Below are 26,122 nucleotides of genomic sequence, written 5' to 3' on the forward strand. Positions count from 1 at the left end.
GTGTCTCACATGGCGTGCCACTGGGCTCGGCCATTAGCCCTATTCTTTTTAATATTTATATGAGACCCCTGATGGCGGTCAACAAGCGTTATAACATCAAGATCGTTAATTACGCGGATGACACACAATTAATTCTCTCCTTCGAGGGAGCGCAGTCAACTACTTTAGAGGGGTTTCATAGCTGCCTGCGAGACATGTCACAGTGGTTGAGGGAAAATTCACTACAATTTAATGTAGCTAACACAGAGGTGCTCTGCTGCGCCATGGGAAGGTTCCCCTCTGTGCTGCCCAGTAACTTCTGGCCTCCAGAGTCCCCCAAACTTGGCCAGCCTGTTAAGACAGTTCGCAACTTGGGTGTGGCATTTGATTGCAATCTTACCCTAGAGGCGCATGTCACGAAAGTGATGGGCTGTTGCTTGGCCATCATTCGCTCTCTTAGGAAGATCTTTCCTTTGCTACCCCCCTTGGCATGCTCCTTGATAGCACGGAGTACCATACTTAGTCGAGTTGACTACTGTAATGGCCTGCTCCCTGAATCTCCAAAATACTTACTGGACAGGATGCAGAGGCTGCAATCAACCGCAGCTAAGTTGGTACTAGGCTGGTCGAGATGGTCCTCCGCTTCTGTGGCCCTGGCGGAGTTGCATTGGCTCCCTGTGAAACAATGAATCAAGTTCAAATCACTTTGCCTAGTCTTTAAGGCCTTGCATGGAAAGGGTCCTACCTCCCTTCAACGCAAATTTGAGTGGGACGTCCCTGTTCGAACTTTGCGCTCATCTGGGGCCAAACTGATAAAAATCCCCCGATTCAAAAGAGTCAGAGCAGGGGTAGATCATTTGGGATCGCTGCTGTGAAGCTCTGGAACACCTTACCTCTGGAGCTGAGACAAATCGGTGATCTCCTGCCATTTAGAAGGAATCTTAAAACATGGTTATTTCCTAAAACTTAGGGGTTAGCTACAGTAAGGTCCTGCAGAGGTTGTCAGACTGAGTTATGAGCGCCAAGATGACTGTCAGGTGATAGTGCACTTTATGAATACAATAAATAAATAAATAATACCACCTGAGCACCACCTCACCAGCACCACCTCATGGTCACTCTGCACCACCTCTACATCACTCGGTACCACCTGAGCACCACCTCAGGATCACTCTGCATTAGTCGGAAGCACCTGAGCACGACCTCAGGATCACTCTGCATCAGTCGGAACCACCTGAGCACCACCTAACAAGCACCACCTCAGGGTCACTCTACACCATCTCTGCATCCCTCATTACCACCTAGGCACCACCTCACCAGCACCACCTAAGGATCACTCTGCACCACCTCTGCATCACTCGGTACCACCTGAGTACCAGCTCACCGGCACCACCTCTGCATCACTCTGCACCACCTCTGCATCACTCGGTACCAACTGAGCACCACCTCACCAGCACCACCTCAGGGTCACTTTGCACCATCTGTGCATCACTCAGTACCACCTGAGCACCACCTCACCAGCACCACCTCAGTGTAACTCTGCACCATCTCTGCATCCCTCGATACCACCTGAGCACAACCTCAGGATCACTCTGCATCAGTCGGAACCACCTGAGCACTACCTCAGGATCACTTTGCATCAGTTGGAATCACCTGAGCACCACCTCAGGATCACTCTGCATCAGTCGGAACCACCTGAGCACCACCTAACAAGCACCACCTCAGGGTCACTCTACACCATCTCTGCATCCCTCATTACCACCTAGGCACCACCTCACCAGCACCACCTAAGGATCACTCTGCACCACCTTTGCATCACTCGTTATGACCTTAGCACCACCTCACCAGCACCACCTCAGGATCACTCTGCATCACCTCTGCATCACTCAGTACCACCTGAGCACCACCTCACCAGGACCATCTCAGGATCACTCTGCATCACCTCACCAGCACCCACTCAGGATCACTCTGCACCACCTCTGCATCACTCGGTACCAACTGAGCACCACCTCATCAGCTCAACCTCAAGATCCCTCTGCAAAACCTCTGCATCACTCGGTACCACCTGTGCACAAACTCAGGATCACTCTACATCTCCTCACCAGCACCACCTCTGAATCACTCTGCATCACCTCACCAGCATCACCTCTGCATCACTCTGTACCACATCTGCATCACCCGGTAACACCTGAGCAACACCTCACCAGCCAGCACCACCTCAGGATCACTCTGCACCACCTTTGCCTCACTCAGTGCCACCTGAGCACCACCTCACCAGGACCATCTCATGATCACACGGCACCACCTCTGCATCACTCGATACCACTTGAGCTCCACCTCACCAGCACCACCTCTGCATCACTCTGCACCACCTTACCAGCACCACCTCAGGATCACTCTGCACCACCTCTGCGTCACTCGGTACCACCTGAGCACCACCTCATCAGCTCCACCTCAGGAACAACCTGCACCAGCTCTGCATCACTCGGTACCACCTGAGCACCACCTGATCACTTCCTCACCAGCTCCACCTCAGGATCACTCTGCACCACCTCTGCATCACTCGGTACCACCTCTGCACAAACTCAGGATCACTCTGCGTCACTCGGTACCACCTGAGCACAAACTCAGGATCACTCTGCGTCACTCGGTACCACCTGAGCACAAACTCAGGATCACTCTGCGTCACTCGGTACCACCTAAGCACCACCTCAGAATAACTCTGCATCACCTCACCAGCACCACCTCTGTATCACTCTGCCATCACCTCACCAGCACCACCTCTGCATCACTCTGCAACACATCTGCAACACTCGGTAACACCTGAGCAACACCTCACCCGCCAGCACCACCTCAGGGTCACTTTGCACCATCTGTGCATCACTCAGTACCACCTGAGCACCACCTCACCAGCACCACCTCAGTGTAACTCTGCACCATCTCTGCATCCCTCGATACCACCTGAGCACAACCTCAGGATCACTCTGCATCAGTCGGAACCACCTGAGCACTACCTCAGGATCACTTTGCATCAGTTGGAATCACCTGAGCACCACCTCAGGATCACTCTGCATCAGTCGGAACCACCTGAGCACCACCTAACAAGCACCACCTCAGGGTCACTCTACACCATCTCTGCATCCCTCATTACCACCTAGGCACCACCTCACCAGCACCACCTAAGGATCACTCTGCACCACCTTTGCATCACTCGTTATGACCTTAGCACCACCTCACCAGCACCACCTCAGGATCACTCTGCATCACCTCTGCATCACTCAGTACCACCTGAGCACCACCTCACCAGGACCATCTCAGGATCACTCTGCATCACCTCACCAGCACCCACTCAGGATCACTCTGCACCACCTCTGCATCACTCGGTACCAACTGAGCACCACCTCATCAGCTCAACCTCAAGATCCCTCTGCAAAACCTCTGCATCACTCGGTACCACCTGTGCACAAACTCAGGATCACTCTACATCTCCTCACCAGCACCACCTCTGAATCACTCTGCATCACCTCACCAGCATCACCTCTGCATCACTCTGTACCACATCTGCATCACCCGGTAACACCTGAGCAACACCTCACCAGCCAGCACCACCTCAGGATCACTCTGCACCACCTTTGCCTCACTCGGTGCCACCTGAGCACCACCTCACCAGGACCATCTCATGATCACACGGCACCACCTCTGCATCACTCGATACCACTTGAGCTCCACCTCACCAGCACCACCTCTGCATCACTCTGCACCACCTTACCAGCACCACCTCAGGATCACTCTGCACCACCTCTGCGTCACTCGGTACCACCTGAGCACCACCTCATCAGCTCCACCTCAGGAACAACCTGCACCAGCTCTGCATCACTCGGTACCACCTGAGCACCACCTGATCACGACCTCACCAGCATCACCTCGGGATCACTCGGCATCACTCTGTACCTCCTGAGCACGACCTCACCAGCATCACCTCAGGATCACTCTTCACCACCTCATGGTCACTCTGCACCACCTCTGCGACACTCGGTACCACCTGAGCACCACCTCACCAGCACCACCTCAGGATCACTCTGCACCATCTCTGCATCACTCGGTACCACCTGAGCACCACCTCACCAGCACCACCTCAGGATCACTCTGCACCACCTCTGCATCAATCGGTACAACCTGAGCACCACCTCAGGATCACTCTGCACCACCTCTGCATCACTCTGCAGCACCTGAGCACCACCTCACCAGCACGACCTCAGGATCACTCTGCACCACCTCTGCATCACTCGGTACCACCTGAGCACAAACTCAGGATCACTCTGCGTCACTCGGTACCACCTGAGCACAAACTCAGGATCACTCTGCGTCACTCGGTACCACCTGAGCACCACCTCAGAATCACTCTGCATCACCTCACCAGCACCACCTCTGCATCACTCTGCCATCACCTCACCAGCACCACCTCTGCATCACTCTGTACCAAATCTGCATCACTCGGTAACATCTGAGCAACACCTCACCAGCCAGCACCACCTCAGGATCACTCTGCACCACCTTTGCCTCACACGGTGCCACCTGAGAACCACCTCACCAGCACCACTTCGGGATCACTCTGCACCACCTCTGCATCCCTCGGTACCACCTGAGCACCACCTCAGGATCACTCTGCACCACCTCTGCATCCCTCTGGACCACCTGAACACCACCTCAGGATCACTCTGCACCACCTCAGGGTCACTCTGCACCACCTCTGCATCACTCTGTACCACATCTGCATCACTCGGTAACACCTGAGCAACACCTCACCAGCCAGCACCAGCTCAGGATCACTGTGCACCACCTTTGCCTCACTCGGTTCCACCTGAGAACAACCTCCCCAGCACCACCTCGGGATCACTCTGCACCACCTCTGCATCCCTCGGTACCACCTGAGGACCACCTCAGGATCACTCTGCACCACCTCTGCATCCCTCTGGACCACCTTAACACCACCTCAGGATCACTCTTCACCACCTCATGGTCACTCTGCACCACCTCTGCGACACTCTGTACCACCTGAGCACCACCTCAGGATCACTCTGCACCACCTCTGCATCACTCGGTACCACCTGAGCACCACCTCACCAGCACCACCTCAGGATCACTCTGCACCATCTCTGCATCACTCTGTACCACCTGAGCATCACCTCACCAGCACCACCTCAGGATCACTCTGCACCACCTCTGCATCAATCGGTACCACCTGAGCACAAACTCAGGATCACTCTGCGTCACTCGGTACCACCTGAGCACAAATTCAGGATCACTCTGCGTCACTCGGTACCACCTGAGCACCACCTCAGAATCACTCTGCATCACCTCACCAGCACCACCTCTGCATCACTCTGCCATCACCTCACCAGCACCACCTCTGCATCACTCTGTACCAAATCTGCATCACTCGGTAATATCTGAGCAACACCTCACCAGCCAGCACCACCTCAGGATAACTCTGCACCACCTTTGCCTCACTCGGTGCCACCTGAGAACCACCTCACCAGCACCACCTCGGGATCACTCTGCACCACCTCTGCATCCCTCGGTACCACCTGAGCACCACCTCAGGATCACTCTGCACCACCTCTGCATCCCTCTGGACCACCTGAACACCACCTCAGGATCACTCTGCACCACCTCAGGGTCACTCTGCACCACCTCTGCATCACTCTGTACCACATCTGCATCACTCGGTAACACCTGAGCAACACCTCACCAGCCAGCACCACCTCAGGATCACTGTGCACCACCTTTGCCTCACTCGGTTCCACCTGAGAACCACCTCACCAACACCACCTCGGGATCACTCTGCACCACCTCTGCATCCCTCGGTACCACCTGAGCACCACCTCAGGATCACTCTGCACCACCTCTGCATCCCTCTGGACCACCTTAACACCACCTCAGGATCACTCTTCACCTCCTCAGGGTCACTCTGCACCACCTCTGCATCACTCTGTACCACCTGAGCACCACCTCAGGATCACTCTGCACCACCTCTGCATCTCTCGGTACCACCTGAGCACTACCTCACCATCACCACCTCAGGATCACTCTGCACCACCTCTGCATTACTCTGCAGCACCTGAGCACCACCTCACCAGCACCACCTTTTGATCACTCTGCACCACCTCCGCATCGATCGGTACCACCTGAGCACCACCTCACCAGCACCACCTCGGGATCACTCTGCACCATCTCTGCATCACTCGGTTCCACCTGAGCACCACCTCACCAGCACCACCTCAGGATCACTCTGCACTACCTCTGCATCACTCTGCAGCACCTGAGCACCACCTCACCAGCACCACCTTAGGATCACTCTGCACCACCTCTGCATTGATTGGTACCACCTGAGCACCACTCACCAACACCACCTCAGGATCACTCTGCACCACCTCTGCATCGATTGGTACCACCTGAGCACCACCTCACCAGCACCACCTTAGGATCACTCTGCACCACCTCTGCATCGATTGGTACCACCTGAGCACCACCTCACCAGCACCACCTCAGGATCACTCTGCACCATCTCTGCATCACTCGGTACCTCCTGAGCACCACCTCACCAGCACCACCTCAGGATCACTCTGCACCATCTCTGCATCACTCGGTACCACCTGAGCACCACCTCAGGATCACTCTGCACCACCTCAGGATCACTCAGTACCACCTGAGCACCACCTCACCAGCAACAGCTCGGGATCCATCATTTCCCAAACTCCACCCTCCTGTTTGTCTCCCCCCACCGATAGAAAAAAAAGTTATTACAAACAGGCAGAAAAAAGTTGCGAGCATTTCAAGGATGAAAAAAAGTAGGACCTCTCCAAGTATGTCTTGCTCTCTAAAAATAACACTTGAGATCTATTGTCGGGGACAATTGTTTCAGGGAAAAGACACTTCTAAGAAACATGGGGTTTAGAGTTCTCTTACTCAACCAGTACTGCCAGAATTTAAAATAAGGTACATATAGCTACTTTGAACAATAATCAGCGCTAACATTGCACTTCGCTGGCTCATCCACCACACAGCATGTACTCCTAGAGCTTGGCACTCAATCACGTAACCAGAGCCATTGCCTTCACCAGGAGCTTGGGACCTGTCTGTATGTTGAATTCTGTACGACACACGTGATGCCGAAAATACTTCACTTCAATGGGGCCGATTAACAGAACTAACTTAAGACAAACTTAAGACAAAATACTAACTTAAGTCTGTCTTAAATCTGTCTTAAGTCTGTCTTAAGTCTGTCTTAAGTTTGTCTTAAGTCTGTCTTAAGTCTGTTTTAAGTTTGTCTTAAGTCTGTCTTAAGACTGTCTTAAGTTTGTCTTAAGTCTGTCTTAAGTCTGTCTTAAGTTTGTCTTAAGTCTGTCCTAAGTCTGTCTTAAGACTGTCTTAAGTTTGTCTTAAGTCTGTCGTAAGTCTGTCTTAAGACTTAAGTCTGTCTTAAGTCTGTCTTAAATTTGTCTTAAGTCTGTCTTAAGTTTGTCTTAAGTCTGTCCTAAGTCTGTCTAAAGACTGTCTTAAGTTTGTCTTAAGTCTGTCTTAAGTCTGTCTTAAGTCTGTCTTAAGTTTGCTTAAGTCTGTCCTAAGTCTGTCTTAAGACTTAAGTCTGTCTTAAGTTTATCTTAAGTCTGACTTTAGTCTGTCTTAAGTTTGTCTTAAGTCTGTCTTAAGTCTGTCTTAAGTCTGTCTTAAGTTTGTCTTAAGTCTGTCTTAAGTCTGTCTTAAGTTTGTCTTAAGTAAAACTTAAGACAAAATCCTAACTTTACTACTACTAAATGCCTTCTATGAATACCAAAAGTAGGAAGTTTAGGATTTTGTCTTAAGTTAGTTCTGTGAATCGGGCCCCTAGATCACACCCAGCAGTTCACATTCTTAAAAAGAGTAGTTTCCCTTTGTGAAGCCAACACCTTTGGTTATTTTCTTTTTATTTGTTGAGAGTCCATGTGCAAAAGCTAATTTGCACCGTGCATAACAGAGCCACTGGTAGTATGCAGAGAATAAACAAACAGCTGCTTATACCTGTTTTGTGAATGTGGGTGAACAGGGTTTGGACTGCTGAGCTGGAGGAGGGAACTCCATCACTTGACAGCTATGACATCTGCTTTCGCCTTAGGTTATGGTTTTAGACCGAGGCGCACAAAGCAGCACTGGGTGAGGTGAATGAATATCACGCGTTGGTTTATGCCACCTGAATTTGGGAGTGTGTTGGTAAATTGACCAGTGGGTGTTGAGCATAGCCAATACAATGAAAGCAGGCAGGTAAGGGGTGACAAGGTTATGCCTGAAAGACCAGTGATCAGACAATCTGCCACGTTCTGCATCAATTGCATTAATTGTAAACTTTGTCAGGAGCCCCCATGTAGCTGTAACACAGCGCTATCAAGGTGAGGCACAGCAACACAGCACTAAGAATATGAGGAGCAGCAACACAGCGCTATGAAGGTGAGGCACAGCAACACAGCGCTATGAAGGTGAGGCACGGCAACACAGCGCTATGAAGGTGAGGCACAGCAACACAGCGCTATGAAGGTGAGGCACAGCAACACAGCGCCATGAAGGTGAGGCACAGCAACACAGCGCTAAGAAAAGAGGGACTGCAACACAGTGCTAAGAAGGTGAGGTGCAGCAAAACAGCAATATGAAGGGGAGGCGCAGCAACACAGCGCTAAGAAGGTGAGGCGCAGCAACACAGCGCTATGAAGGTGAGACGCTGCAACACAGCGCTATGAAGGCGAAGCACAGCAACACAGCACTAAGAAGGTGAGGCACAGCAAAACAGCGATATGAAGGGGAGGCGCAGCAACACAGCGCTAAGAAGGTGAGGCGCAGCAACACAGCGCTATGAAGGTGAGGCACAGCAACACAGCACTCAGAAGGTGAGGCGCAGCAACACAGTGCTATGAAGGAGGTGAGGCAGAGCAACACAGCGCTATGAAGGAGGTGAGGCACAGCAACACAGCACTATGAAGGAGGTGAGGCGCAGCAACACAGCGCTATCTAAAGGGGACATCACATTTATTTGTGTTCTGGCCTCTGCTGGGTTTCCCACAGCCCCACCCCCCATTCACCCCCCATGTCATCCCTTCACAGCTCCTCTCAGAAAAGAAAGGGTTACGTTTACAAGCCCCAGATCACGTGATGCAGCCGAGCTGCGCCCCAACCCATCCAGCATGCCCCCGCTCAAGGAAACCCACTTGTCTGATCACCCCTCTCCATTTATTTATTTATTTTATTTATAAAGTTTTGTATAGCGCGGACTAGATCACGAAGGATATCAGAGCGCTTTACAATTATAGGGAAAAGTAACAATCAGATCATGAATCAAACATGGGTCGTAAAATAACCATGAGATCAAATAGTTCACAATAACAATGCAATTATAAGTCCAGAGTGGGCAAGGAGGGGGCTATATGGTGTAGCGTGGTAATATAAGGGTAGTAAGTGAATAATCATATACAGGAATAATAGTAAATTCTTCAGTAAACTCTAAACATGAATAATACGGGGCTTCTACGAAGCATTAAACCAAGTGGAGAACAACTAATAGAACATTTTACAGACCTGGGAGAGCGCGGGACGGGCAAGACGACGTCACATCACGATTAAAGGGGAGAAAACACAATAATCATGTACAGGAATAAAATCACTACCAAATAATAATCATAAACAGGAATGAATCGGACGATACAATGTCCGATGCATTTCGGGTGAAGATAAAGTACAAGAAAGGTATATATAATGTCCCTCCTATTAAGGTAAGAACGTCTTCGTGAGGAGTTTTTCTGCTTCCAAATTGACAGCGGCCTTGGAAGAGATCCTCCGAATGTCGGGTGGAAGAGAGTTCCAGATTTTAGGAGCAGATCCAGAGAAAGCTCGGTGGCAAGTTCTTTTTTGCGGAAGATCTGTGGTTTCCGGAGGAGGGGATTGGCGCTCCTTGCGGCTCCACCTCCTCCAGATAGTTCTGGTTCTCGTGTGAGGTCGGTGGGTTTGAAGTGGAGGCTTTGTGTGGACGGCGGGCGATCTTCAGATGAATTCTAGCTTCGTACGGAGCCAATTTAGAGATTTTAAAACCGGAGAGATGTGTGTATTCCGCTTGGTGCTCCATGCCAACCATCCCCCCTCCATGCCAAGAACAGCTCGGGGTATCCCTGATGCTGCAGTAAGGGGGTGCAGCCTGGTATGGGGGGGCTGGGGCTGCAGCTTCCACCTGGAGAATGCACGTGAGGCGGCAATGAAGAGACGACACAGAGAATCAATGCATAATTCAGCTTCATGGACTGACGCCCCCGGGACATCTCCCTCCCCCCTCCCTCAGGGACATCTCCCTCCCCCCTCCCTCAGGGACATCTCCCTCCCCCCTCCCTCAGAGATATCTCCCGCTCCTCCTTCCCTCGGAGATATCTCCCCCTCCTCCCTCCCTCAGAGACATCTCCCGCTCCCCCCTCCCTCAGAGGCATCTCCCGCCCCCCTCCCTCAGAGACATCTCCTGCTCCCCCCTCCCTCAGAGACATCTCCCGCCCCCCTCCCTCAGAGACATTTCCCGCCCCCCTCCCTCAGAGACATCTCCCGCTCCCCCCTCCCTCAGAGACATCTCCCGCTCCCCCCTCCCTCAGAGACATCTCCCGCTCCCCCTCCCTCAGAGACATCTCCCGCTCCCCCTCCCTCAGAGACATCTCCCGCTCCCCCCTCCCTCAGAGAAATCTCCCGCTCCCCCCCTCAGAGACATCTCCCGCTCCTCCTCCCTCAGAGACATCTCCCGCTCCCCCTCCCTCAGAGACATCTCCCACTCCCCCCTCCCTCAGAGACATCTCCCGCTCCCCCCTCCCTCGAGGACATCTCCCGCTCCACCTCCCTCAGAGACATCTCCTGCTCCCCCCTCCCTCGAGGACATCTCCCGCTGCTCCTTCCCTCTGAGACATCTCCCGCTCCTCCTCCCTCGTAGACATCTCCCACTCCCCCCTCCCTCAGAGACATCTCCCGCTCCCCCCTCCCTCGAGGACATCTCCCGCTCCACCTCCCTCAGAGACATCTCCTGCTCCCCCCTCCCTCGAGGACATCTCCCGCTCCTCCTTCCCTCGGAGACATCTCCCGCTCCCCCTCCCTCAGAGACATCTCCTGCTCCCCCCTCACTCAGAGACATCTCCCGCACCCCCCTCCCTTGAGGACATCTCTTGCTCCCCCCTCCCTCAGTGACATCTCCTGCTCCCCCCCAAGGTGGAGTCTATCAGTGGATGAAAGGAGGTATATCAGTGGATGAAAGGAGGTCTATCAGGGGACGAAAGGAGGTCGATCAGTAGATGAAAGGAGGTCTATCAGGGGATGACAGGAGGTCTATCAGTGGATGAAAGGAGGTCTATCAGTGGATGAAAGGAGGTCTATCAGTGGATGAAAGGAGGTCTATCAGGGGATGAAAGGAGGTCTATCAGTGGATGAAATGAGGTCTATCAGTGGATGAAAGGAGGTGTGAAGCCCCCTGGGGGGTTAGGGGTGTTAATAGATACAGGAAATCAGAGTGGGGTATGAAAGGGGCTTGGGGGCTCCTGTTTGCCCCTCTCTGCCCTGTTATTTACCTGGTGGGGACCGGGGCGGGGGCTCTGTTACACCAGGTGGAGGCCTGCCCCTGCCCTGGCCCAGAATAAGGGGTGCACCCCCCCAGTGAAGGTGCCATTCCAGGTGCAGAGATGCTCCCAGGTGTCTGCGTTGTAAATGGACAGCCGCCCCCCCTCATAGTCCAGGTAGAGCCCCAGCTTCAGGGGCGGACGGGGGGGCACGAGGGGGGGAGAGAAGGCGAGAGCCTCGTACTGACCATCATCAATCCGCCTCACATCCACGGTCACGCCCCCATGGCACTCCAGTGTCTTCCTGCCCAGGAACCTCTCTGTGACCTCCAGTTGCCCCCACCCCCCCTCCTCCTGCACCTCCCAGTAATGCCTCCCCGAGGTGAACCCCTTCCGCCCCCGCACAGCGGGCCTGTCAGTGAATCTCTTGGGATTGTCCGGCCGGGGCTGTGGTCTGTCTGTCCGTGTCCACCCGTTCTCAGACAGGATCAGGTCTTCATGAGCCGTGTCTGGATCCAGCGCTGCAGAGAGAGGAGAGAGAGTTAATGACACTGTGTGATCTCAGACAAGTCACTGTCCCACCCAGAGATCCCAGCACTACAGGGGAGAGAGTTAATGACACACTGTGTGACCTCTGACAAGTCTCTGTCCCACCCACAGACCCCAGCACTGCAGAGAGAGGAGAGAGAGTTAATGACACACTGTGTGACCTCAGACAAGTCAGTGTCCGACCCGGAGACCCCAGCGCTACAGAGAGAGGAGAGAGAGTTAATGACACACTGTGTGACCTCAGACAAGTCACTGTCCCACAGAGACCCCAGCACTGTAGAGAGAGGAGAGAGTTAATGACACACTGTGTGACCTCAGACAAGTCGCTGTCCCACCCGGAGACCCCAGCACTGCAGAGAGAGGAGAGAGTTAATGACACACTGTGTGACCTCAGACAAGTCACTGTCCCACCCAGAGACCCCAGCACTGCAGAGAGAGGCGAGAATTAATGACACACTGTGTGACCTCAGATAAGTCACTGTCCCACCCATAGACCCCAGCACTGCAGAGAGAGGAGAGAGAGTTAATGACTAAGCATTTGCGGATTTTGCGGATCCACGATCCGCGGATTTGCGGTTTAACGGATCGTGGATCCGCAAAATCCGCGGATTTTGCGGATTTGCGGATCTGCGGATTTCCAGCGACCATGTGTGTGTTACTAATACTATGCAATCGCCCCGAGGGGCGCAGGGGTCCCTTGGGTGAGCTGTCCATCATAGTGGGTCAATGGCGGGAAGACGGTGCACACCGCGAGTGTGTGGGCGGGGCTTCCATGCGAGTGCACATGCCTCTTGTGTGTATAAAAGGTCTGAGACCGATCAGAGCAGTAGATGAAGACACAGAAGCTCCTGGTCACAGGAACAGCAAAGGGATTGCGCTCGTGAAAGTCAAGGATACAAAGGCCTCTATCCAGCATCACAGCTGATTTTCGACTGTAGATTTGGGAAGAAAGCACACCAAAGGGCATGGTGTAACTATTTTACGATGGCGCCGGCAAGCTGCCAGCGCCATCCTAAAACAGTTACTAAATTAGCTTCAACAGGAAGCTCTAATAGATAAAATAAAGCAGGTGCACCTGCTTTATTTTATCTATTAGAGCTTCCTGTTGAAGCTAACTTAGTAACTATTTTAGGATGGCGCTGGCAGCTTGCCGGCGCCATCGTAAAATAGTTACAACAGGCCAGGCTTCAACTTTTGCCCCCGGATCCGCCGCTCGCGGATTTGCGAATTCTCTGTAAATTCGCGGGAGTTCGCGGATCGCGAATTTACCGAAAATTCGCAAAATCCGCGAGTGGAACGGATTTTGCGCTCACCCCTATTAATGACACACTGTGTGACTTCAGACAAGTCACTGTCCCACCCAGAGACCCCAGCACTGCAGAGAGAGGAGAGAGAGTTAATGACACACTATGTGAACTCAGACAAGTCACTGCCCCACCCAGAGACCCCAGCACTGCAGAGAGAGGAGATGCTCCCTCCACCCCTGGTGCTGATGCTCCTTCCATCACAGGTGCTGATGCTCCCTGCACCTGAGGTGCTGATACTCCCTTCACCTGAGGTGCTGATGCTCCCTCCATCCCAGGTGCTGATGCTCCCTTCACCTGAGGTGCTGATGCTCCCTCCATCCCAGGTGCTGATGCTCCCTCCATCCCAGGTGCTGATGCTCCCTCCACCCCAGGTGCTGATGCTCCCTCCATCCCATGTGCTGATGCTCCCTCCACCCCAGGTGCTAATGCTCCCTCCACCCCCAGGTGCTGATGCTCACTCAACCCCTGGTGCTGATGCTCCCTCCACTCCAGGTGCTGATGCTCCCTCCACCCCTGGTGCTGATGCTCCTCCATCCCATGTGCTGATGCTCCCTGCACCTGAGGTGCTGATACTCCCTTCACCTGAGGTGCTGATGCTCCCTCCACCCCTGGTGCTGATGCTCCCTCCACCCCTGGTGCTGATACTCCCTCCACCTAAGGTGCTGATGCTCCCTCCATCCCAGGTGCTGATTCTCCCAACATCCCAGGGGCTGATGCTCTCTCCATCCCATGTGCTGATGCTCCCTCCACCCCTGGTGCTGATGCTCCCTCCATCCCATGTGCTGATGCTCCCTCCACCCCTTGTGCTGACGCTCCCTCCACCTAAGGTGCTGATGCTCCCTCCATCCCAGGTGCTGATTCTCCCTACATCCCAGGTGCTGATGCTCCCTCCACCCCTGGTGCTGATGCTCCCTCCATCACATGTGTTGATGCTCCCTCCACCCCTGGTGCTGATACTCCCTCCACCCCTGGTGCTGATGCTCCCTGTTTTTTTGTTAGTATATGTGTGAAAAGTGTATATTTATTTTATAATTTATTTTAAGTAATGAATTTTATGGTATTTAATTTTTGCGGAATTTAATTCTGTGGCGGGTTGTGGGTTTATAGGGGAATAGGGTGGGAAGTAATTTAATTATAATTGATTAAATATTTTAATTTATTTATTGGTATTTATCTTGAATTAATTGGTAATTAATTTTTAATTGGTAATTAATCAAATTTTAATTGGGAATTAATTGTTATTAATTGATCAATTAATAATTATGTTAATTTTATTAATTTATGTTCTGTAGCGGGTTGTGGGTTTATAGGGGAATAGGGTGGGAAGTAATTTAATTATAATTGATTACATTTTTTAATGTATTTATTGGTATTTATCTTGAATTAATTGTTAATTATTTTTAATTGGTAATTAATTAAATTATAATTTGTAATTAATTTGTATTCATTGATTAATTGATAATTATGATATTTTTATTAGCTTATTTACTGTAGCGGGTTGTGGGTTTATAGGGGAATAGGGTGGGAAGTAATTGAATTGTTATTAATTACATTTTTAAATGTATTTATTGGTATTATTGGAGCGGACTTGTTAGAGAAAGGTGGGCAAGGCGGATGCGCCGAGAACTACGTTTTTTTAAAAAGTAAGAAAGATTGTAATTATCCTAAAGAAGGATCGTAATCATTGTAAATCATTGTAAAGAAATATCGTAATTATTTTAAACCATCACTGCACAGAAGCACATTTTTAAACCTTGAGCACTAACCCGACACTTGCTGCTTTTAACTTACTGCCTTTCCCCGGTCCACCGCGGAAGAATCACGTTTGCTGTGGAGGGAACTGGGCTACTTCCGGTTTCGAGGGAGGTGGACGTTTAAGCGGCCCCTGCCTCCTCGATAAAAACTAATGTTACACAAGACGTACAGCGGACTTGTTAGAGAAAGGGCCCTGGCAATATGAAAGTTTGGAAGGTCAGAGGAGGATAGCATACTCAAGGGATGACCTAATGAGACTGAACAAACCTATCTTGCAGAACTGTAAAAAGATTGTGAATATTAAATATGAAATCCATGACATCTTAAAAGAAGGAAATCCAGATACACTATTCCTTACAGAAACCTGGCTAAATGACAGTTCAGACCCTGACATCATAGATACACTCCCGGAGGGTTATGAGATCCAAAGGCAAGATAGAGAACTTACAGGAGGGGGAATCGCTATAATTCATGAAGCCTCCCGGAAGTGCAATATAACAGAAGCAAAGATAAAGAACTGTGAATCACTTTTATTCAAACTCATTGCTGCCGATGATGTGACAATAGCAGGCTTTTTAATATACCGCCCACCAGGTCCAGCTACACAGTTTATAGAACGCCTAGGTGAACAGACGATGCAGCCAGCCCTACGCTATGAAAAGTTTCTTATACTTGGCGATCTAAGCTTACATTTTGATAAGAAAGAAAACAAGGAAGTTCAAGCATTATGTAGTGATCTCAGGGCAATGAATCTACTTCAACAGGTGAAGAGCGCAACTCACCAAGGGGGCCACAACCTTGATCCCATTTGTACCAACCAAGAGGACTTAAAAATAGAGACACCTCGGCCGATACCTTGGACAGACCACTATCTAATCCCTTTTTCAATAGCTGTGCCTAGAGTAAGGGCAGAGGGATCCAGTATAAAAACGACACATAGACAATGGTCAAGTTTTAACCCTAACACCTTTGCACAAGCACTGGGGAAAAACAAACCAGTTTTAGGAAAAGATATAAACATGGCCAATGATCAGTTTGAGGAATGGATAACAGATGCTATCGATAAGATATCACCATGGAACACTAAGAATCCTAAGAGACAGAAGCCATCTGCACCATGGGATAATGAGACCCTTGCTCAAGCAAAGAAAGAGTGCAAGAAGCTAGAGCGAAAGTGGCGTGAAAACGTCTGTAACATGGCCAAAGTCTGCTATAAAAAGAGCTAAAAAACGTATCATGCACTAATTAAGGAAACGAGGTGCGAATTCTATACAGTAAAGATAGAAAGCGCGAGAAGCTCCTCAAAAGAAATGTTTTCTATACTAAAATCTCTAAAAAGCTATGAAAACCATAAGAAGGAGGAAACGTCCTCAGTGGAAAATTACAATAAAATTGCCGAATACTTTGAAGGAAAGGTAGCCAAAATATTCAGAAGTTTCCCAAGTGAAGCGCGAGAGGGGAATAATGTAGGACCCAGGAAGGAGTTTTTAGGAGAAAGACTCAAGGAATTTAAAATGGTTGAACTGAACAAACTTAAAGTAATTGTTAAAGAAATTAAATCAGGATCTCCGTTAGATCCAGCTCGCCCAGACAAATTACTGATGGGAGCAGACCTTATTATTCCAATCATCTCGGATTTAATCACCACCTCCTTTCAGAAGGGGGAAGTCCCTAACAAATGGAAACAAGCAATAGTACGTCCACTGAAAAAGAAACCATCTAGAGACCCAGCAGTTCTAGAAAACCTAAGACCTGTATCGCTGCTGCCGTATATCGCAAAGATTGTAAAAAAACAGTTAACAGCCTATATACAAGAAAATGGCCTCTTACACCAATCTCAATCTGGCTTCAGACCTGACCACTCCACAGCTTTGCTATTGGCTACAGACACAATGAGACAATGGGTGGACGAGGGGCAGACAGCTGCAAAAATCCTACTGGATTTAAATGTGGCTTTCGATACCGTCTCACACAAGCTGCTTTTGCACAGACTAGAAGAGTGCGGTGTAGAAGACCGTGCTTTACGATGGCTGACCTCCTTTCTATCGTCACGAAGTTTCCAAGTACTACAACAATCGCAAACATCAAAAAGTGTGGCACTATCCCAGGGAGTCCCACAGGGGTCAATCCTGAGCCCCACGCTTTTCAACCTATACGTGGCACCTTTGGCAGAACTGGTGGAAAAGCATCAGGTAAACATCGTATCATTTGCTGATGATACACAGCTGATTGTAACACTTTCCAGAAACAACAATCAGAGAGCGCTCAACTTCTCGAGATGCTTGGAGGATGTGGCTAAATGGATGTTAAATCATTGCCTGAAGCTGAATGGAACTAAAACAGAGGTGATGATAGTGGTGGAAAACCCCTAACATATGGTCCTCTTCGTGGTGGCCTGAAGCACTGGGTCCCGTACCCACACCAAAAACAGAGGTTAAAAATGTGGGTGTCTGGCTAGACACTAAACTATCCTTTGATGCCCAGATACGAAAGGTAGTGGGCAAATGCTTCGGTACACTAAAAACATTGAGGAAAATACTGGACCTACTTCCATCCAGCACTAGGAAAACCATAGTACACGCCCTGGTAACCTCCCAATTAGATTATGGGAATGTATTATACCTGGGAGCGACAAAAAAGGGGCTAGCCAGGCTTCAGGTAGTACAGAATGCGGCAGCTCGGTTGGTACTGAGCCTCCCCAAAAGAGCATCTGCAAAATAAGCTACCGGTAGAAAAAAAGAGTACAATTTAAGACACTGTGCTACTGCCATAAAATCCTTGCAAAAAAAGGACCACAATACCTGCAGCCTCTAATACTACACTACATTCCCGGCCGCAAGCTGCGATCTGAAGGAAAGGTGCATGTAAAAATCCCCAGAATACGGACCACTAGAATAGGGTCAAGGTCCTTTAGATACATGGCGGCAAAATTATGGAATAAGCTACCTGAAACCCTAAGAGTGGAACAATCAACTCCAATCACTCACCCACTTCTTTTAAGTGGACGGTTCTGGAAAAACCATTCATTCCCACACATGTGACTGATTTGAGTAATTTTCTGTTATTAAAGGAACAAAAATGGGTGCTGAGACTCTGCACCCATGTTACAGGGCTTAATGACGATATACCTTGGTCCCTGTAATGAATGCTACACTCTGCTATGGGATGCCTTGTTCGGTTTACATGTCTGACTCTTTGCTACTTACAATCATTATAAGGTCACTGATTGTCGAGCTACATGTGTTCCTGTCTCACAAACAGACTGTGCAACATCACACATTGATTGTAGAAGAGAGGTGTATAATGCACTGGGGATGTTGGGATTTGTCCTGATAAAATGCTGGTATTGCAATGAGGTTTGTTTACTTCACTTACCATGACTACTAGACATCGCGTCTGTGATTGGCTGCAATATTGAGTGCTGAACCAATTACAGCGCCCGTTACGCCGCCAGCACAGTTCCGACTTGACACGTGAGTCACTCGGCCTATCATGAGAGGTCTAATATAAACACACCTCTGATGAGCGAGCGCTACCTCCCCAGACGGCAAAGATGCCGGTTTGAAGTACCGACGGAGAGGTAGGGTCTCATTTTGGTTGTTTCTGGCGTCTAGAGCATACTATCTCTAAGCGTGTGAATGTTTTAGGCATAATGTTTATGACATCGATTCATGCAGACTTATGAAATAGATGTGAGTACGTTCAAAGCATCATGACATCGCTGCTTCGAGCTTGCTTTTTCGGGCTCAATGTCAGAGAGATTGGGTGACCGCCCGGTGTAAGGCGGCGCATCACCACGCTGCTTAATGGTTTTGATTACCGACAAACACTGAGGGTCAAGTGTTTAATGAATAGTCATCAGCCATAGAGAAACTGCTTTTTTGATCGTGGCAGTTTATTTTACATACAATATAGCGGTAGAACCCTTTAGGAGTTTCACGAGGTAGTTAATGAATAGAAGGTAGTGATTTTCACTATTTCCTACTCGGAAGTTAGGAGTTTGAGTCACATTCTTGCTGTGTTTTATTACTTTTATGGTGAGTGACTCTTGTCATATTTATTCACCCTAACAGAGCGGTGCTTCACTTCTTTCCTGAGCCGCAGCCAGGTGGGGTGAGGTCAGCACATCTTACACATCGGGTAAGATGTATTATGTGTAATTTGAAAACTTTCAAGTACTGTGTAAATAAGGAGTCACTAGTACATACAGTGCGTTTGGCCTTAGGAATACATAGGCCCTATTGATGATGCAGGTCATGCATTACAATATAGATAAGGATGTTTGAATATAGGCTGTGCATGATGTGCTCATGTTATACTTTTGACTCTTTTAGCAAACAACCGAATGTGTAAGAAGATACGGAAGAGTACACCTAGAAGGTTCAGGTGACTTTTATACCAGTATCTGATCTGTTTCACTTTCTTAGAACACTGTTTCCTTTTATTTTGATTCACTTCTTTGTGCAGTAGCAGTAGTCGTTTTTGACAAGGTCCTGAAGAAAGCAAGGCCACATGTCGGTCATTTGCTGAAACATGTTGACCACGTTCCACTCCTAGACAGTTCATATATTTTCTCTGTCTTTGCTATTTTTAACATTGGCATTGGAAGCTATATCTGATTAAAATATTTTTCTGCTTCCTAAACCAATTTTAATCACCTTCTCTTTTTGTTATCACAGCTTTTTTTGCACTGCACCTTAGCGAGTTACCCCCAATGAACTACACCACTCATTGACATACTACTAATAACGTTTGACAAGAAAGTGACCCCACACTGCCCACAGGAGGGACTCTTTATCATCCACTAGGCCCTTTTCCTGTGTGTCATCAAGCATTGGTCTGATGTTGTGTGGGTCCCTGGAACCCCAAATGATGAAGGGCGGTTCCGAGTGGTGACTGATGGGTGTTCAAGACCGTACACTTGTTTGGCTTATTCTTATCATTTTCTGAAAGTTTTGAAATTTGGCCTGTGGTACTGATTCCCAGTCGTTATTCAGACAATCCTTGTTTTTTCTTCCTTTTTGACCCTCTGATACTTTTTGTTGATAGAAAGGTTTGGTAGGACGTGTGTCTAGAGCTTGGTCGTTAAATTGGTCCTAGGGTCCCCCTTAACCGTATGTTTTTGAAGAACAATGTGAAACCACATTCAGGAAAAAGCTGAAAACCGTGCTCTTCTCCTCTGTACTGTGATACAATCAGTGACAGGCTTACCACCCCCTGTAAGTCCTGGTAGGTGCCGTACCAAGCTTCTAGGAATTAGTCCACTTAGCGCGGGGACACGACGGGTGGCGTAACCATGCGCTTTAGAAATGAATAAATAAATAAATAAAGACATTTATTTTTAATTATTTGTTAATTATTTTTCATTTGCTAATTATTTAATTGTCAATTGGTAATTAATTTGTATTAATGGGTAATGATTATTAATAAATAATTTTTATTTTTATTTGATTAATTATTATATTATATTACATTTGTAATTTTTTAAATTAATTTTTAATTGTTATTAATATATATTTTTTATTAATATATGAAGTATTTACTTTCCCTAATGTTGCACTCACTGGACTGGGAATAGTAATTTTTACCCCTACGCTATCCTACGCTTTCTCTACTGTTGCACTCTCTGGAGTGGGAATAGTACTTTTTTCCCCTACGCTATCCAACGCTTTCCCTACTATTGCACTCTCTGGAGTTGGAATAGTAATTTTTACCCCTACGCTATCCAACGCTTTCCCTATGGCTGCACTCACTGGAGCGGGAATAGTATTTTTACCCTCCCACTATCCAACGCCTTCCCTACTGTTGCACTCTCTGGAGTGGGAATATTATTTTTTACCCCTACGCTATCCAACGCTTTCCCTACTGTTGCACTCACTGGAGTGGGAATAGTAATTTATACCCTCCCCCTATCCAACGCCTTCCCTACTGTTGCACTCTCTGGAGTGGGAATAGTAATTTTGACCCCTATGCTATCCAACGCTTTCCCTACTGTTGCACTCTTTGGAGTGGGAATAGTAATTTTTACCCCTACGCTATCCAACGCTTTCCCTACTGTTGCACTCTCTGGAGTGGGAATAGTAATTTTGACCGCTACGCTATCCAACTCTTTCCCTACTGTCTTCTCTGTAGTGGGAATAGTCATTTTTACCCCTACGCTATCCAACGCTTTCCCTACTGTTGCACTCTCTGGAGAGGGAATAGTAATTTTTACCCCTACGCTATCCAGCGTTTTCCCTACTGTTGCACTCACTGGAGTGGTAATAGTAATTTTTACCCTCCGACTATCCAATGCTTTCCCTAGTGTTGCACTCTCTGGAGTGGGAATAGTAATTTTGACCCCTACGCTATCCAACGTTTTCCCTACTGTTGCACTCTCTGGGGTGAGAATAGTATTTTTTACCCCTATGCTATCCCACGCTTTCCCTACTGTTGCACTCACTGGAGTGGGAATAGTAATTTTTACCCCTATGCTATCCAATGCTTTCCCTACTGTTGCACTCTCTGGAGTGGGAATAGTAATTTTTACCACTACGCTATCCAACGCTTTCCCTTTTGTAGCACTCTCTGGAGTGGGAATAGTATTTTTTACCCCTACGCTATCCAACGCTTTCCCTACTGTTGCACTCACGGGAGTGGGAATAGTAACTTTTTACCCTCCCGCTATCCAACGCTTTCCCTACTGTTGCATTCTTTGGAGTGGGAATAGTAATTTTGACCCCTACGCTATCCAACGCTTTCCCTACTGTTGCCTTCTCTGGAGTGGGAATAGTAGTTTTTACCCCTACGCTATCCAACGCTTTCTCTACTGTTGCACTCACTGGAGTGGTAATTGTAAATTTGACTCTTTCCACTATCCTACGGTAGCAATATTTTATATTTTTCATTAATATTACGTTTTTATATATATATATATATATATATATATATATATATATATATATATATATATATATATATATATATATATATATATATATATATATATTACCTACTGGCGGTCGCCAGTAGGTATTTATAGTTAGGATTTTTTCCCTATGGGATTTTTGAAAATTCTATGTCTAATAACTTTGGCGTTTGTGGACGGAATTGGCTGAAATTTTCAGGAAAATGGAACATTTTGTTTCTGAGCAGCCCCTGGAAATTTGGGGGGGTTCATCAAGGGGGGGCCGAGAAAAAAGGGGGGTCCCAAAACGTGTTTTTCCCATGTTAATTTCCAGTTGGCCTCACTTTTAGGCCGAACGGCTCAATGGATTTGCACGAAACTTGGCAAAATTGTAGGGACTGTTAGCCCGATGTGCCTTTGCTAGGTCTCAATATATGTGCTCCAGTGGATTTTGAGAAATTAACGTTCAAAAAAAGATATATATCTGTAAGCGCGCTCCAGGCAGCGCTCCGGTTCGCGTACTTGACGCATAACGGAACTTCGCGTAGCAAAGCTGATTGGCTCTCCGGTGTCTGTCAACATTCTAAACAGTCCGGAGCGGCCGCCATCTTGTCTCTCGGTAGGATCGAGAGACAAGAGGAGACCAAAACAAAGGGGGAAATGACCATAAGGGGGCATAGTAGATCCTCCCTGACCCCCTAGGTTTGATGTGGAGGCTTTAAAAGGGCCCTGCAGGGCAAAAAAAAAAAAATATATGTTTGTTTTTTTGCGTGGGGAGCGCCCGGTCCGCGAACCGGGAAGCGTTCTGGGGAGCGTACTATAAGGAAAAATGAATGATAGACTTTTCAAATACTGTATGTTAATTGATTGTTGGTTTTGTTGATTATTTTTTAATTTCTTTATTTTTTAAGCAATTATTTATTATTGTGATTGTGTTTCAAAATTTAATAACATTTCTAACATTTCACTGTCTGAAATGTCGTTATTTTCATTGAACATAGCTTGTAATCTCTGAGTGTGTAAAATGTCCTCATTTTGAAGGAGGTCATCTACTGCTTGCACACATTGCAGTAGTTCTTGGTCCCAAGTTTCATCCATAAATTCTATATATTTTGGATCAATTATTTCTTGGCTGCTCTCTTGCAGGACAATTTGAAATGAAACTTTGTGTTCGCCTTCCATTTTGCCTGAAATTTGGATAAAAAAATATATATTAGTAGAGATAGGGCACTGTTGGGATTAATTTTAGATAGGCAGTTTTTATCAGTGAATTTATCTTTGGGCAGTGTATAGTATCAGAGTGGAAGTAGGAATATAAAAAAGTGTATGTGATTTAACGTAAGTAAATTCATAATTATACAAGAGAAACCTAACTCCATCCATAACTATAACAGAGAAGTCTATCTAAATCTATAACTACTACAGAGGGATAGTATATAACTATCAGAAAAAGTTTACCATATTAACTTATAGTGCACAATATACTTCAGTTTTTAAAATAACAACTTACCTTTACAAAGAAGTTGAAGTGATAAGCGAAAATCCTATTGAAATGTACAACAAGAAGTAGTAGTCAAAATGGCTGTGTTTCCTTCTCTTCCTTTATATATATTCAGGTATATAACCAATCAAATGTCAGGTAAAAAAAGTAGAAAATGAAAGTAACATTTTCATTGGTTGTCAATTCCAACACTTCAGATGTGTTTTGTGAAGTAATTTACCTCACGGTATTTAGAGAGGTCTACAGGCTAAATGGCTAAATGGAATTTCAATCAAATTTGTGAAAATGATAGGGATTGGTATGTAGTATGAGCTAATCTATATTTGGTGAAAGTGTCTCCAGTCGTTTTTCTGTAAATTACTTTCCCACCTTTTTTTGATGGAGCGCTTCCCGGGGAGCGCCCCAGTACGCGAACTGGCGAGCGCCCCGGTACGCGAACCTGAAGCGTTACGGGAGTCCACCATTTTGTGTTTCGGTCGAATTAAGATACAAGATGGAGGGCTAATAATGTTCAGAATGGGTAGAAGGGGGCACGGTAGACTTATCTTGACCCCCTAGGTTTTCTGAGGGTGGCTGAGGAGGCTTATATGTGTGAAAAAAAACACATTTTTTAAAAAGAATTCGCGAGGTTAGCTTCCGGTTCGCGTACCGGGTAGCGCCCCGGGGAGCGTACTTTGTTGAAAATTTGTGAAAAAAGTTAGAGTAAAATAATAATTGTGAGTGATCAGATGTAGGGTAGCTCTGAGAAGAGCTTTTGGGTTTATGGTACATTTTGGTACTTATAAGTAGGTACCAATGCACAGTCTTAAATTCAAAATGAAAATTCTGTTGCCCTCATCTGAGAAGTGAACTCCATCTCCTCTGTAGATATCTTGCATGTAGTAACGCAAGTTATTGTTGTACATGGAGCCCATTCCATGGTCTCTCATGTAAGCTGAAACAGATTTGTTTACATGCTTCCTCGACTTCTCAATTTGTGGACAAAATTGGTTTGACCACCTCCATTTCTGTCTTTGGCATATATTTGAATATACCAAGGCAGTTTGAGGAAAAAGTGCCATCAATTGCTCAAAGGTGTCCTTTAAAAGCATTTCCAGACCTACCCCAGTCAAAGTGCCCAAATCATTACCTCCACAGTGCACAATTAACAGGTCAGGTTTTGGCAAATGCATAAAGGTTTTCACCAATGGTATCAATTGGTGACATTTTAATCCTCTGTGGCCAAACCACTTAATTTCCACATCTTGTAAATTGAGGTTAGGTAAATTTCTGTTCTCAGCATACCTCTGAGCCCAATAGATGTAACTATGTCCAACAATCCAGACAGAAAACATGGTGAGAGAAGGTTCTGCTGCAGTCAGATGAAGTGTGGCAATGAAATGGCAGTTCAAAAAATAAGAGTTTAAAATGAAAAAAACTGTGGAGTTTCTGTGTTAATGAAGCAGTAACAGTGATTGGTGGATTTTGATTGCTGAAAACAGAAAGTTAGGGTGCATGGATGAGTTCTTTGAAAGATGTATTTTGAATGGTCAATATAAAAAAAAATTAAATGAAAGATTGCACTGGATATTCAGGTGCACTGAGAGTTCAGAGTTCAATTGAAACATTGTTGTGTGAACTTGCAAACACCAGAGGTCTTCCAAGAGGTGGTTGCTATGCAAAAAAGGCAGAGAGGGCAGAGGGGGGAAGGGTTTTGATTTGAAAAAAGTGAGGGAAGAGTTTTGATTGGGTGACATGAGAGATATGTGTGAAGAATTACAGCATTTCTGTGCCATTGTTGGTTCCAGCCTCTGGTGTGCATACCTTTTGCTCTGCTAAAGACAAATTGGTGTGTTTCTGAGACTGTTTTGAAACTCATAAAGTATTTGCTAAGGTGAGAAAAGATTTATTTAATTTAGATAGAGAATAGTGTGCTTTAAGGAGAAAATTATGAAGAAAGTTGTGTTTTTAAAATGTTGCTTTGTCTCAAGTGTTTTACAAATAGATTTTGTTTCTTTGAGAAATTGTAATTGGAGAAAATGTGAAGTATTAGTACTGACAGGGTGTTTTTGTGCATAGGAGCTGTGGAGTGTTTTCAAATTATGACTTGAAAATTGTTTTTGAGGAAAAGGAATGGTTTTAAAATTTATGACAAGGACATAATGGTGTATGCTTCTTTATAAGGCATTTGAGTGTCTCTGATGTTATTTTTCCCATTTTAATGTAAGACCTTTCCCCGTGGTGCAAATTCCTTGTAAATATGCTCCCACCTGTGCATGGCAAATTTAGATTTTGATTGTTTGAGTTACATAGCCATGTTAAAAGTGACCCAAACATGCTGCAAAGGCAATCAAAAAACGCTTTCATGTGTCTTAAGGACATTTTAAGTCATTTCCCCATGTGCAGTGTTTTCAAATTATGACTTGAAAATCGTTTTTGAGGTAAAGGAATGGTTTTAAAATTTATGACAAGGACATAATGGTGTATGCTTCTTTATAAGGCATTTGAGTGTCTCTGATGTTATTTTTCCCATTTTAATGTAAGACCTTTCCCTGTGGTGCAAATT

General features: G+C 47.0%; 1 protein-coding gene across 1 annotated transcript in view; it reads right to left on the reverse strand.

Moving 5' to 3' along the window:
- Positions 1 to 26,122, reverse strand: part of LOC144770010 (uncharacterized) — a 248,672-nt gene that overhangs the window by 94,205 nt on the left and 128,345 nt on the right. The window contains exon 5 of the mRNA XM_078654202.1: positions 11,828 to 12,100. Within this exon, the coding sequence (XP_078510328.1) occupies positions 11,828 to 12,100 (273 nt within the window). The remainder of the gene's footprint in view (positions 1 to 11,827; positions 12,101 to 26,122) is intronic.

The sequence above is a fragment of the Lissotriton helveticus genome, chromosome 7 (assembly GCF_964261635.1).
Source record: "Lissotriton helveticus chromosome 7, aLisHel1.1, whole genome shotgun sequence".
Taxonomy (NCBI): domain Eukaryota; kingdom Metazoa; phylum Chordata; class Amphibia; order Caudata; family Salamandridae; genus Lissotriton; species Lissotriton helveticus.